Below are 13,726 nucleotides of genomic sequence, written 5' to 3'. Positions count from 1 at the left end.
TGAATGTGAGCAGAAGATGACTGGTTAAACAAGTTATGGTGTGTGCAAACCCCATGCCTCCCTCTGTAATGGACATCAGGAAGAATGGGGGGGGGAGTCCGTTTATTAATAGGCTAACCTCATTAGCCCGATTACAGAATCACATCTATAGATGATCCCATGTGTGCATGTGCGTGGGTATGCGGTGCCCACTCTGGAATGCCACAGGGGAGGCTGGACCTGGACACTGGCAGAGCAGGGCAGGGGAAGGAGGAGCAGGGAAAAGAGGAGGAGGACTCTTGGGGAATCACTTTCAGATTTGGGGCTGCAAATGAAGGGTCTAGATGAAGCAAATTAAAGTGCAGACTGCTAAATAAAATTTGAATTTTAGATGGACGGATTTAAAAAAAATTTAGTCTAGGGGTGGGGAGTCTGGCTCAGTTGCAGAGTACTCGCTTTGCACACACAAAGACCTGAGTTTAATCCCTAGAATCCTGGCTAAAGAGCTGGGTGTGGTAGCACCTGCTTGTAATCCCAGTGCTTTAGAGGCAGAGACCGTGGTTCCGTGGAGCTCTCTGGCCAGCCGGTTCAGCCTGCTCGGTGATCTCCAGGACAGTGAGAAACACCATCTACAAAACCAGATGGACGGCTCCTAATGAACCACACCCAAGGTTGTCTTCTGGCGTCCACGTGCATGTGTACCCACGCATGAGTACACCTCCACACACATGAACACACACAAGGTTTTAGTTCAAGTCTATCCCACAAAGACCCTGAGATATGCCGACATTGAAAAAATAGGTCAATGTTTAATATCAACTTTATTTTTTTTCTGGTGACTCTCGCGAGACCCTGGAGCCTGACCCCAGGGGGTGTCCCAAGAGGGGCACTGGAAGTACGTCAGCCTTTCTGTGTCCTCCTGCCGCTGTCTGAGCTCCAATCCTCTTACCTGAGAAACAGAGTTTAGCCTCTCCTTTACTCACAGAGGTTTGCAGGGCTCAGAGTACAAGACACGAGTCTTTTGTGAGAGAAGAGTGTCATTAAAACCTCTGGCCATCAAGTCCTCTTAAGCTGCACCCATGTCCATCCCCATCCCGACTTGGCTTAGGTGGTTACATCTGTAAGATGGAGATAGCAAGGCCTGGCTGCAGAGTTGTCGGGGAGATTAGAGTCGAAAAATGTATGTAAAGTGCCTGGCATACAGTCAGTGCTTAATACACACTGATCCCTTCCCTCTGGTCCACGCTCAGCCCATGCTCCTGTCCCTGAGGATTACACACCGAGCACCCCTCTCCTCTAAGAGCTTCAGGAGCGGCATTTGATCTCTGCCTTGAAGTGGCGGCTGACACTTCACCTGCCTTCACCTTCCTCCCAAATCCCCGGCAGCAGTTCAGTTCCTTATCTTCGCTTTCCACACCCCGAGGGGGGGTAGACACAGGAGGATCAGCCTTGCTTTGGTAGCAGACAGGCAGGATGCCAGCCAAGAGGAGCCGCGGAGAGCAGCACCCTGGTGTCATTTGGAAATGGAGCAGGTGACATAGGGATGGAGAGCATGAGGGACTCCTGATGTTGGGGGCCTTCCAGGCAGGAGTTATGGCATTATGAAGGGATCTAGGACCTGTCAGATGGAAGTGTGTGGAATGCTCCCTAGACAGGGTAGTGTGGCGAGGGTCAATGACTCGGGTGTTTTCCTGAAGTCTTACGCAGGTCTGGTCTCAGGTAATCATTCAGAAGGGGTGATGATATGGAGACACCACAAGGAAATAGGGCTAAGCTGAGACCCCTGTGTCCGTTACTCCCAGGGTCTATACAGGTACCACTCTAGTATCACCAGCCCAAGGACCCAAGCACAATATCTCCAGAGCAACACACTATGGAGGGAGCGATAACCATGAACTTAGCATACAAGTGTTGATGGGAATGTGGGGAAAGAGAAGCCCTTATACATTGTAGTAACTTAGGGAAACACTGGAAATCAGCACAGAAGTTCTTTGCAAAAGCTAAAAATACAGCTACCATGTGGTCCAGCTGTGGCATCTGTGATGGGTCTTTGCCCAAAGGATGCCCAGTCAGCCCACAGAGCCTCTTGCACATCCATGTCTAATACAGCACCATTTGCAACAGCTGAGCTATGGGGCCAGCCTAGATACCCATGGACACATGTGTGGATAAAGAAAATGCGGCATCCATCCATAATAGGACTTATTGGGTCACGAAGACTAATGAAATTGATGGAATTGGACAGTTTGACTGGGAAGATGGCTTAGTCAATAAAGTGTATGCCATGCAAGCATAAGGACCTGAGTTTGAGCCCCAGAACCCACATCAGCACCCACATAGACAGCCAGACATGGGGTGCATGTACAATCCCAGAGATGGAAAGGCTGAGACAGGCAGCTCTTTGGGGCTTTCTGGCTGGCCAGCCTATATTCTATTTTGTAAGTCCCATGTGCCAATGCACTCAAAAAGCAGGGTACACAGCTCCCGAGGAAGAACATCCAAGGTCGACCTTTGGCCTCTATGTGCATGCACACACATGCATGTGCACCAAATACACACATGCACCTATACACACACAAATGGGTGGAAGTGGAGATTAGAGTATTAAATAAAATACCTCAGGCTCAGAAGAGAAATATTCCATTTTCTCATATGTAGAACCTAGATTGTGTGTGTGTGTGTGTGCGCGCACGCACACACAAAATGAAAACAGAAGTACAAGGGAGGTGCTCTGGGAAGAAAGAATAACAGTAGAAGATACTGGGGGATGAATATGGTCAAGTACATAATACCTGATGTGAAACTGTCATTATGAGATCCATCCCCTTGTACATGAATATACATTAATGAAGAAAATAAAGAGAAACTTTGAAAGGAACTTTCTCCCAGGAAGGAGCCTGAAGCACAAACTTCTCTATGTGCAGAGCCAGTTAAAAGCACAGCCAAGACGGCCAAGATCGCGGACTTGGTACTGGGAGCAACTGGTCATGTTTTTAAACATGCATCTCAGAAGCCCTCAGTTGAAAGACAGGTGTGTCTTAGTTCAGAGCACTGGGTAATGAGGGAGGGAGGGGCTTAGTTAAGGTGGATGGAGTCAGGGCAGGAATCCTTAGTTAAGGTGGATGGAGTCCAGTCAGGAACCCTTAGTTAAACCATGTGTGATATAGTTGGGAGCCTTTGTAGGAGTATTTAGTCCAAGGATCATTTCAGAAGTCCTTCATGGATCCAGGTACTGCATCAGCTGCATCCCCACACCTCCCCCAGCTGGTTTACTCCTGCCCAGGGAATGAGACCTCAGCCCCCCAGCTGGTTTACTCCTGCCCAGGGAGTGAGACCTCAGCCCCCCTGCTGGGGCACTCCTGCCCAGGGAGTGAGACCTCAGCCCCCTGCTGGGGTACTCCTGGCCTCTTAGACAACAGTAGGATCGATTTCCACGTTATCACAGGCTCACTCAGGAATGCATCACTTTACTCTAAGTTCATACAGTGAGGAAAGCAGGCTCTGGAGTAACTGGCATGCTTTATTGGGGGTGTTATGTCATCACTGTTATTAATTATCATTAACAGTCTTAAAATATGCCTATTAATGATCTCAACACAAAAGAGCAGTGCAGGTCTTAGCCAAGAGCAGCATAATTACCTATTAATGAGATGTAAATTTCCCAAGGAAATGACAGAGATGTACAGGAACCACCTTCTAAACTAACATAATAAAGCTAATAATAATAATAGTGTATAATCTGAAGATATTAGTGTTAATTTGAATTCAAACACTGTCTTTAAACAGACCACGAGAAGCAGAAATCGTTTGTACAGCTCACGCCAAGAAGCCCTGCTCCACAGTATTGACGGAACTTGGACTGCTCTTCCCCCAACAACATGAACCCTCCCTTGTCGTGGTCGCTCTGTTGAGCGCTCTCCACTACTCATTTACTCTTACTTACAATGCATGCCTCTCTTATTTTCCAAAGCAGTCTGAGCTACCTCCCGGAACTAATTCCAATACAGAACAGAGTTCAGAAACTAAAAACACACCAAAACCAGTTAAACCGGGCAGAGAAGCAGACATCCCCGGCCCTCTTCATAAACTAGAGCAGCCGGGCTCCGCATTCCACAAGCCCCAGGAAGGAGGGAGGCTGCTCTAGTAACTGAATTAACTGGTTAGTAACTAGTGTCATTAGGCAGGCCCAGGCTCGGATCTGCAGATTTAGTGTCCTGAGTGGGCAGGGCCCAGACCTGCCTGTGGCTATGACGGCACCCCAGGCTCCCGCGGTCGCAGTGGGAGGCACCTACCTTCATAGCTGGCACGAAAGCCCTGGGCGCTGACTGCATAGTCACTGATGAGGCTCAGGGACAAGGTGCTGGCCGCGCTGACTATGGTGGCTGGTAGCTGGAAGCCGGTGAGCCTGAAACACAAAGAGGTTTGTATGAGAAGAATGACCTCATCAGGAAACTGCACATCTCTTCACTGAGTACCTGCTAGGTGCCCAGGAGAGATCGGAATACAGGCCGTATCGGAGTTTGAATATGGCCAGTGTGCTGAAGGCTCGGTCCTCAGGGTGGAGCCACCAGGAGGTGGAAGAACCTTTAGGATGGTGAGCTGGCCAGTCTTACCTCAGCTGGACCCAGTAACTGGAGTTATCTGAAAGGGGGACACGTCAGTTGATAAACGCCTCCATTCGATCTGACTGTAAAGCATTTTCTTAAGTAGTGATTGGTGGGGCAGGGCCCAGCACGTGGTAGGTGGTTTCATCCGTGGGCTGGAGGTCCTGGGTTCCGTAAGAAAGCAGGCTGAGCAAGCCATGGGGAGCAAGCCAGTAAGCAGCACCCCTCCACGGCCTCTGCATCAGCTCCTGCCTCCAGGATCCTGCCCTGCTTGAGTTCCTGTCCTGACTTCTTTTGATGATGAACAACAATGTGGAAGTGTAAGCCAAATAAACCCTTTTCTCCACAACTTGTTTTCTGGTCATGGTGTTTCACTGCAGCATTAGAAACCCTAGCTAAGACAGAGGTAGAGCCTGGTGGGAGGAAATTAGGTCGCTGGCTGTGCTTTGGAAGGGGAATGTTAGGTCTCTGCCCCTGCCCCCATCAACCCCATGGCCTCACACATATTAGGTCAACCCTCTACCATTGATCCATAATTCTGGCTCAGTGTGGGTGTGGGTGTGTGTTTTCTGCCAGCCCCATATCAACAGGAACACAACCGGCCATGGACTGAAATGTCTGCATCTATGAACCGAAGTAAACCTTTTCCCCTTTGAAGTTGATGGTTTTAGACATGTTCTCACAGTAATGAGAAGCTGACTGACAATGAGAGAAATGGGAAAGAAGCCCAAACTGCAGGCCTGGGGAGAAAGTTCAAGGGCAAAGTGATCCCCAGCAAAAGGCTGGAGACAGTGTTTTCTGACACAGAGAAATGAAGGGGCAATTCCTCAAAGCCATGGCCTGGTTCCTGAGTGGGAGGCCTGCCTCCTGTGATGGTGTGTGTGGTTTTTTTCTTTCTTTCTAGTTTCATCTCCTAGTTTCTCCCTTTCTGGCTGAGGTCCTTTGAAGGCCTGAGTGGAATCCATGATAGATTTACAACTGACAGCCGCCCTCACACGAGATTTGTTCACATACTGAGAAAACTGCATCTGACTCTTAGGAGCAGGGTGTGGGTGTTGCTTATGACTGTTTATTCTCAAAAGGAACATCCACCATTTTACAGAAATAAGTGCTTGTTAATATAAAAGAAAAAAAGCAGAAAAGATAAAGGGCCCAACACAATCTAGCAATCATCATTCTTGACAGTTGACATTCAAAGAGATTTGAGGATCACCAGATGAGACCATAATTCCATGAAATGACTTCACATGAACCAGATCATGCTGAATATGCTCTTAATAGAAAAAATATTTATATTTTCTTTCTAGAATTTACATAAAAAACCTCAGATAAAAACAGGGGTATTATTGAACCTCAGATGATATGTCTTTAGCGTTGAGTCCTTTTAAAAGTCTTCTAATGCTTAAAATATGATGACACTGGACACACATAGTTAGACTTATTGTATAATTTCTAGCACTCAGGAGCTGAGATGGGAGGATCATTCATTCAGAGCCAGCCTGGGCTCCATAGTGAGACTATCTCAAAAAGAGAGAAAATACTTATGTATACATATACATTATTTATCTATGACTGGATGCTGGGGACACATTTAGGACACATTTTCCCATCACTGAGCATCCATGCATGACAGCTCCCACCAGAGACCTGTCTGTGCACAGGCTGGTGTCGTTCATCTTTGTCCCTCAGCCTTTTGCTGAGACTCACCTGCCTCCCCCCATCCCCAGGAAGGCACTGGAGAGAATTCATTGCTCACCTTTACCTTCACTTTTAGGTAGCCTGGATATCTGTAGATACTCAGCAATACTCAGTGCCCACCATTGCTACATATCATCCTGACACCCAAGGTGTCCATGAAGAGCTTTGGGCTCCAACAAGTTGAAGCATATATCTGTAAACGCCAACTGTGAAAGGTCCCGCCCTGGAACAAACCCTTAACCCTTCGACCATCCTAATCTTCTAATACTGATGTTAACTCAAAAGAAACTCAATAGAATGGGAAGAAAGGGTGATTGGGGGTGAGAAAACATGTTGCAAAACATCTAACAAAGCCTCCCTACCTCACTCCATATCCACATTCCCAACACACATACACACATATATACATACACACATGTATACATGTGCATGCACACACACATACACACATGCACACATCACATGCACACACAGCTATGTATGCATGCATGTATACACACATACATACATGTGCACGCACACTCAGAGTCTTTTTTATCACCTATATTACAAGGCAGTGGTTTTAGAAGCCACTATGAGGAGGAAGGCTCTTCTCAGGGGACTAACTTAGAGAACTTCCTTTGTGTCTTCCTGTCCATCATTCTTCCGGGAGCCATCCACAGCATGAAGTTCAGATTTGTGCCCACCTTCCCACCAACCCTTTTTGGGGACTGTTGAAGGTGTAGAGAGGAGGGTTAGAGCTGACATCACCCTGGCAGGGCCACCCTGAGTCCTTCTATGTGGTATGAGCCATAGACTCTGAATGCCTTTCACATTTGGACCTTAAATCGAAGAAATGAAAGCTTCGGACCACTAGCAGAGCAAAGGACAGTGCCACACAAATGTAAACAAAGCTGAGCAGCAGCATGGGAGACAGGCCTGACCACAGAGCTGCAAGACCTGTGCTCCAGCCATGCAGCGAGACCTCACTCCTCGGTGCCCACTTATGTAAGTTAGGATCTCATCTGTTCTTTTCTTTCTTTCCTTTTGTTTTGTCTCAAGCTGGCTTGACTTGGACTTCTACCTCTTAAGAAGGGTTAAGCACAGATACAGCATGGTACCCCAGAGGCTGGACTACATGAAAATTAAAAGTGTGTGTGTGAGACAAGAGCAAAGGTAAAAGGAAGCAGAGAGCACATAAACTGGGAGATTACACAAGCCATGCGTGATTAGAAGGAGCACTTACGTGTCAGTAAGTGAGGAGGAGGAGAAAATGGGCACGGACACACAAACCCTGCAGGATGATCAAAATGTGAAAAGCGGGGCTGGGAGGACAGCGCAGAGGTACAGCACACACATCCTGAGTTCGAGCTCCAGATCCCATGTTGCAAAAGGGAAAGGGCTGGGCATGGCTGGCATGTGCTTGTGACCTCAGCCATGGGGAGGCAGAGATAGGTGAATCCTTGGATCTCACTGGACAGCCAGCCTAGTCTACTTGGTGAACTGTGGGCCAGGGAGAGACCTTGTTTCAAAAAAGGATGTAGCGGCTAGAGGGGCTGGGGAGACGGCTCAGCGGGTAAGTGCTTGCTGCCCAAGTTTGAGGACCTGAGTGCAGCCCCCTGGCACTCCTGTAAAAGCTGGGCACAGCTGACTGGGTCTATGATTCCAGTGTTGAGAGGCAGAGGCAAGAGGATCTAGAGGCTTTGCTGGCCACCCAGTCTAGCCAATCAGCGAGCCCCAGTTCTAAACAATATCTAAACACTATCTAAACAATAAAGTAGGGCTGGAGAGGTAGCTCAGCAGTTAAGAGCACTGGCCGCTCTTGTAGAGGACTCAGGTTCAATTCCCAGCACCCACATGGCGGCTCACAACGGTCTGTCACTCCAGTTCCTGGGGATGTGACGCTCTCTTCCATGCCCAGTGTCACATGACACTATACAGATGCAGGCAAGACACCCACACACATGAAATATAATAATAAGAGTTTTAAAAATTTAAAAAGGTATGATGGATGACAAGTAACAGAGAAAGACACCCGATATCAACCTCTGGCCTCCACGTGCATAGACATGAACATGCACATCCACATGTACACACACATGCATCCAACACACAGGCACATACACCTCACAAGGACATAAGAAATGAATGAATGAATGAATGAATGAATGAATGAATGAATGAATGAATGGTGGATGGCACCTAAGGAACGACATCCAAGACTCTCTCAATCTCCAGATGCATGTGTTCACACATGTGTAGAACTGTGTGAAATATGCGTGCACACACATGCACACATGCACACACACAATTTAAAAAAGCAAAAAAAAAAAAAAAAAAAAAAAACTTTGAAAGCCAAATCTAGAAATTCAATTTTCATTTATGACATTGGCAAATATCCAGAGCTGGCAAGGGTTAAGGAAACCCAGTTTTGCAGTTATTAAAATAAAAGCCATGACTGCAGAGGACAAACTCTTGACAAATTAAATGAAAATGATCAGTTACCTCAAAAGCACACATCTCCATACCTTTGCCAATTCGATTAACCTTGCAATGATTATGCAAATTGAACTGGTAACCTTAGAGCTCACTAAAAGGGGGAGGGCTGGAGAGATGTCTCAGTGCTGGAAAAAAGTGTAAGACACTTCGAGAAGACCAGGGTCTGGTTCCCAGCACCCACTTCAGGAGGCTCACAATTGCCTGTGACTTCAGCTCCAAGTGATGCAACACCCTCTTCTGATCTCTATGGGCTCCCTCAGACACATATCACAGACTCACACAGACAGACAGACAGACAGATAGACACAGACACACATAAATAAATAAATAAAAATAATAAAATAAATCTTTTATTTTAAAGGAATCTCTCTAAAGAGGAATATCTGGGACTAAATAGATGCACGATAGAATTCTACTAACTGTTTCAAGACTTATTAAAATAACCCTAATTCTAGTAGGTATAATCTCTTCCAGACAATGTAAAGGGAAAAACCCTTCCAACCTCCTCTGATGAGGCCAATATTATCCTGCCACCAAAGACAGTATAAAAAGCAAAAACCAAAGACCAACAGCATCCCAAGTGCACATCAGCCCCTGAGTCCTAAGCAAACTGTGAGCAAAGGCAAGTCCACAGCCTGTAAGAGTAATCAGACACCGTGAGCAGAGGGGTTACTTTAAGAAGGTAAGGCCATTTCAACATTTGAGAACAAGTCACTGGTGCTACCATACTGACTGGCTGAAAGAAAAACATGCATTTGGCCATATCAACTGATGCAGAAACAGCGTTTGACGAAAATACAACATCTATATTTATGAACTATGTCTGTATGACATATAAGTACGTATATGTGTGTGTGCACAAGTAGAAACTTTTTTCAACTTGAAAAAAACCATTTGCAACATGCCCAGTTAATGTCATTTCATGGTGAAAGACTGAGTGCTTTTTCCTAAGATTGAAAACAAGGTAAGGATAGAGCAGCCCAATCAGACAATCTGCAAAATAAAGGAAGACTCATTTACCAAAAAGGATACATAGATGACAAGTAAGTATGGAACGATGATGACTATCTTAGCAATTTATGGAAATGCAATATCAAGACTCAGTGAGAGGGAACCTACTATGCCGTTTTCCTAAACCAACATAACTCCTCAGTGTGTTCTAAATGGTTTTCTTATACCCTCAGATAAGTGCGGCTCTCACGCCTCACCACAGAAACTTCTCACTGCAGCAGACGATGATGGTTACAGAGATCTGCAACTGGTCAAAATGCAAAGAAGAAATGACTGTTGGCGCCCGACCCCAACGGACACCTCAAACCACACAGCGCCCACACCTGCGGCTTAGGGCGACTCTCCAAACAGCGGGCTGTAAGACCTGCTGTGGAACAGTGTCTGTCTTCTACACAGGACAGGGAAGCTGCACCCATGAAATCCCAGCCATGTGACTTCCCAAAAAAGACCTGCACAATGACAACGTCAGCTGACGTGCCAACGTGGAAGAGAGAAATTTACAAGGCCTCACTCTGAGAGGAAGAACAGGGGTGGGGGAGGTCGGGGGTGAGGGGCAATCAACAGCTGCTAAGAGAGGGAGAATCGGTTTGCTCAAGGGATTCACTTGGTAGGTTATCCAATCCAAAGTGGTCAGCAACATAAGTACATATGAACAACACCAAATGGACATAGGTTGTGTGTGTGTGTATACATACATACATACATATGTGTGTGCACATACACACACACACACACGTAACAATAATAATCAAAGAAGAGTACATGAATTTGAAAGGGAGAGGAGAGACATGTCAAGGCTTAGAACAGAGAGAGGGATGGATAAAAATGTTGTAAATACTCACATATGAAAGTCTTAAAATAAAAATAAAAAGACCCAATGAGGTACGGGTGTATTTATACAGCTAAAATAAGACCATGGCTTATGCGATACTGGGAATATAAAAACATACAGTTACTCTGGAAAGAATTCAGCGGTCCCTTAAAAAGAAAATACTCCCATGTGCTAATCACACAATGCAGCAATTGCACCCTTGGACATTTATCTTGGAGACGTGAACTTATATCCACACAGAAAGCTGTGTGTGGCTGTCCACAGGACTTTTGTTCATAAGAGGCCAATTCTGGAAACAGCCTTAACATCCTATGGTAATAGACCTGGTTAAAGAGCCTGCGGTGCCGCCCCACGGAATGCTCCCCAGCAACAGAAAGGAAAGAAAAAACTGAGCCCTGGAGCACAGTGGGCACACCTCCACTGCCTCGGGCTCAGTGGAAAAGACAGTGACCCTCAGACCACAAAGCGTGACCCTCCATTTGTACAGCTCTCATTTTGGGGGGGGGGGACGCTAACTGGCTCTGATCCCCAGGTCCTATCCTCTCAGGTTACCACTTCCTCCCAATGATCCCAATTCGTGGCATCTGGGTCTCACGTAGCCAAGCTGGTCTCAAACTCTCCATGTACCTAGTCTGATGATCCTCCTGCCTCCACCCCCCACCTGCTGGGATTACAGGAGTACAATGGAAATGCGGACTCAGTGAGGCGTTCTTGAAATGGCCGAATTAGTGAAGAACCAGATGAGCGGGTTAGAGATGGTGGGAGGAAGAGGGTGGGGTGACCATGAAAAGGGTGGCCCTGGGCAATTTTTGTGTGATGGAATAGTGCTGTGTCTTGGTAGCTTGTGAGGGTTAGACTCTTTAGTCATAAAAATGACACCGAAGTGTTAATGGTGGGTTCTGTCTGGACCGGTCTTTCCAGGTTCTTGGCATCTTGCTCAGACAACTGACAAAGTAAAAATGAATAGCAAAGCAGGAAGGAGGTTTATTCTGAAGCAAAGTTAGGGTACAGGGCAGGTGTGCAGAGCAGTAGGGGTACAGGGCAGATGTGCAGCAAGAGAGCAGCAGGTGCTGAGTGAGAATTACAGGACCTGGTTACTTTCCTCGTGAGTCTAGGAGGAGGACATTTTGTTGCTATGAGTGAGTTACAGGTGGTAGTGAGGTGCAGGATTGGCAGACTTGGGTGGTATAAGCCACTGTTCACTGTGTATGGATTTCCCACAATGCATTATGTTTAATCGTGTGCTTGCTATAAGATGGCAAACAGGGAATCATCCCTAAAAGTCCACTCAGGACACAGTTTGCCTTACTGTGCACGCATCCCAAATTAGCCTAGACTGGATCAGCCCACTCCCCTTAGTTTTGAGATACACTTGGCCACAAAGGGGCAGTTACTAGAGGTTGATGAGGAGCTATATAATGGAGTGACCTGATTGCTTTCTGGGGTGAGTAGGTGTGTGCAGCTCAAGGCAGGTGGCATCCCAGTTTGGTAGTCAGATTGCTTAGAAAGGAGTGTGTGTGCAGGTTAAGCCAGACAGGGTCCCGCGTCCCTAAGCTTCCCCTACACCTGCCTGCCTCAGAAGTATACACACCTGCTGCGTGAACATCAGCCTCCTGGCTTTCCTTTTACTCCAGCCATGTAAGATGTAAGCCATGGACATATCTGAGTGAATGGAAACCAGGGCCTCTGAGTCCCATCTTTGCAACTTCCTAAGAGACCGTCACGGTGCCAGTGTCTTTTTCTGTTGCTCAGGTAAAACACCTTGACAAGAGCAACTCAAGGCAGCAAGGATTTATTCTGTCTCACAGCTCAAAAGCAGAGTCCATGGTGGCAGGGGCGTCCAGGCGGCAGGAGCTTGAAGCAGCTGTCATGGCACAGCCACAATCAGGAAGCAAAGAGCAATGGGTGAATGCTCGGCCCACTTTCTCCTTCTCATTCAGTCCAGGACCTCAGCCCAGGGAATGGTGCCGCCCACAGTGGACATGTCTTCCCACTTCAACCTATCCAATCAAGATAATCCCCACAGGTGCATGCACAAAGGCTCATTTCCCAGTAGACTGTAGATTCTGTCAGATCAACAGTGAATACTAACCAGCCCAGTAATTATTTCAAAATTAAAAGTTAAAAGATTATATATGTGGCTCATGTTTTATTTCTATATCATCGAGACTTCCATTGGATCTGACCTAAAATTAGTCTCTCTGGATTGTACCTTGACCTTTTCAGGCCCATGCTGCTCCCTTACAGCACCACCTGGGCTCTCACCGGAAATGGACTGGCCCCAGAACCACAGCCAAAGCCACAGATCTCCACTCACTTGGACTTTAGTTTCTTGTGGATTTTCCCATGTATCAGAAACCCTGCCTCACCCTCAATGGTGGCATCTGCTAGTGACAGATTTCTGCTGAGTCCTCACCACCAGTGAGGCTCAGCCACCAACTGGCTCTGATCTCCTGCCTCCACCCCTAGAGCCCTTGTTTCTTCTTCCCATCAGCCCAGTTCACAGCAGCTGTCACTGATCCCTTGAATGATGCTGCCAGGTCCATTTCCCAGACTCAGCCTGGGTAGAGCCTTGTCCTTGAGTGACAAACAGTGAGATTATTTTTTTAATGACACACGGTATTGCAGTTGTTATGAATCAATACGAAATGTCCTCCACAGGCCCATGTACTTGAATACCTGCTCCCAATGTAGTTGTTTGAAAGAAAATGATCCCCAAAGGGAGTGTGGCACTATTAGGAGGTGTGGCTTTCTTGGAATGGGTGTGGCCTTGTTAGAGAAATTGTGTCACTGTGGAGGCAGGATTTGAGATCTCATATATGCTCAAGCCATGCCCCCGAGACAGCTTCCTTCCTGTTGCCTGCGAGTTAAGATGTAGGAATCACAGATCCATCTCCAGCACCATGTCTGCCTGCACACCACTGTGTCACACCATGATGATAATGGACTGACCCTTTGGAAATGTAAGCTACCCAATTAAATGTTTTTTTTTTTTTTTATAAGAGTTGCCATGTTCATGGTGTCTCTTCAGAGCAAGAGAAACCTTAAGAAAGTCCCTAGCTGGTATGTTGCCTTGGAAGGTTATTGGAACCTTCAGGATACAGGGCCCAGCTATGACACAGGT

The 13,726-nt window shown here is 46.8% G+C and overlaps 1 protein-coding gene across 5 annotated transcripts in view; it reads right to left on the bottom strand.

Moving 5' to 3' along the window:
• The window catches only part of Csmd2 (CUB and Sushi multiple domains 2), a 576,074-nt gene that overhangs the window by 452,759 nt on the left and 109,589 nt on the right, over window positions 1–13,726 (bottom strand). For all 5 annotated transcript variants that reach the window (XM_042271897.2, XM_042271900.2, XM_042271904.2 and 2 more), the window contains exon 3: window positions 4,272–4,384. In XM_042271897.2, coding sequence (XP_042127831.1) covers window positions 4,272–4,384 — 113 coding nt within the window. The remainder of the gene's footprint in view (window positions 1–4,271; window positions 4,385–13,726) is intronic.

Source organism: Peromyscus maniculatus, chromosome 2, assembly GCF_049852395.1.
Source record: "Peromyscus maniculatus bairdii isolate BWxNUB_F1_BW_parent chromosome 2, HU_Pman_BW_mat_3.1, whole genome shotgun sequence".
Lineage (NCBI taxonomy): Eukaryota > Metazoa > Chordata > Mammalia > Rodentia > Cricetidae > Peromyscus > Peromyscus maniculatus.
This window is presented reverse-complemented; position numbering and strand designations above follow the sequence as displayed.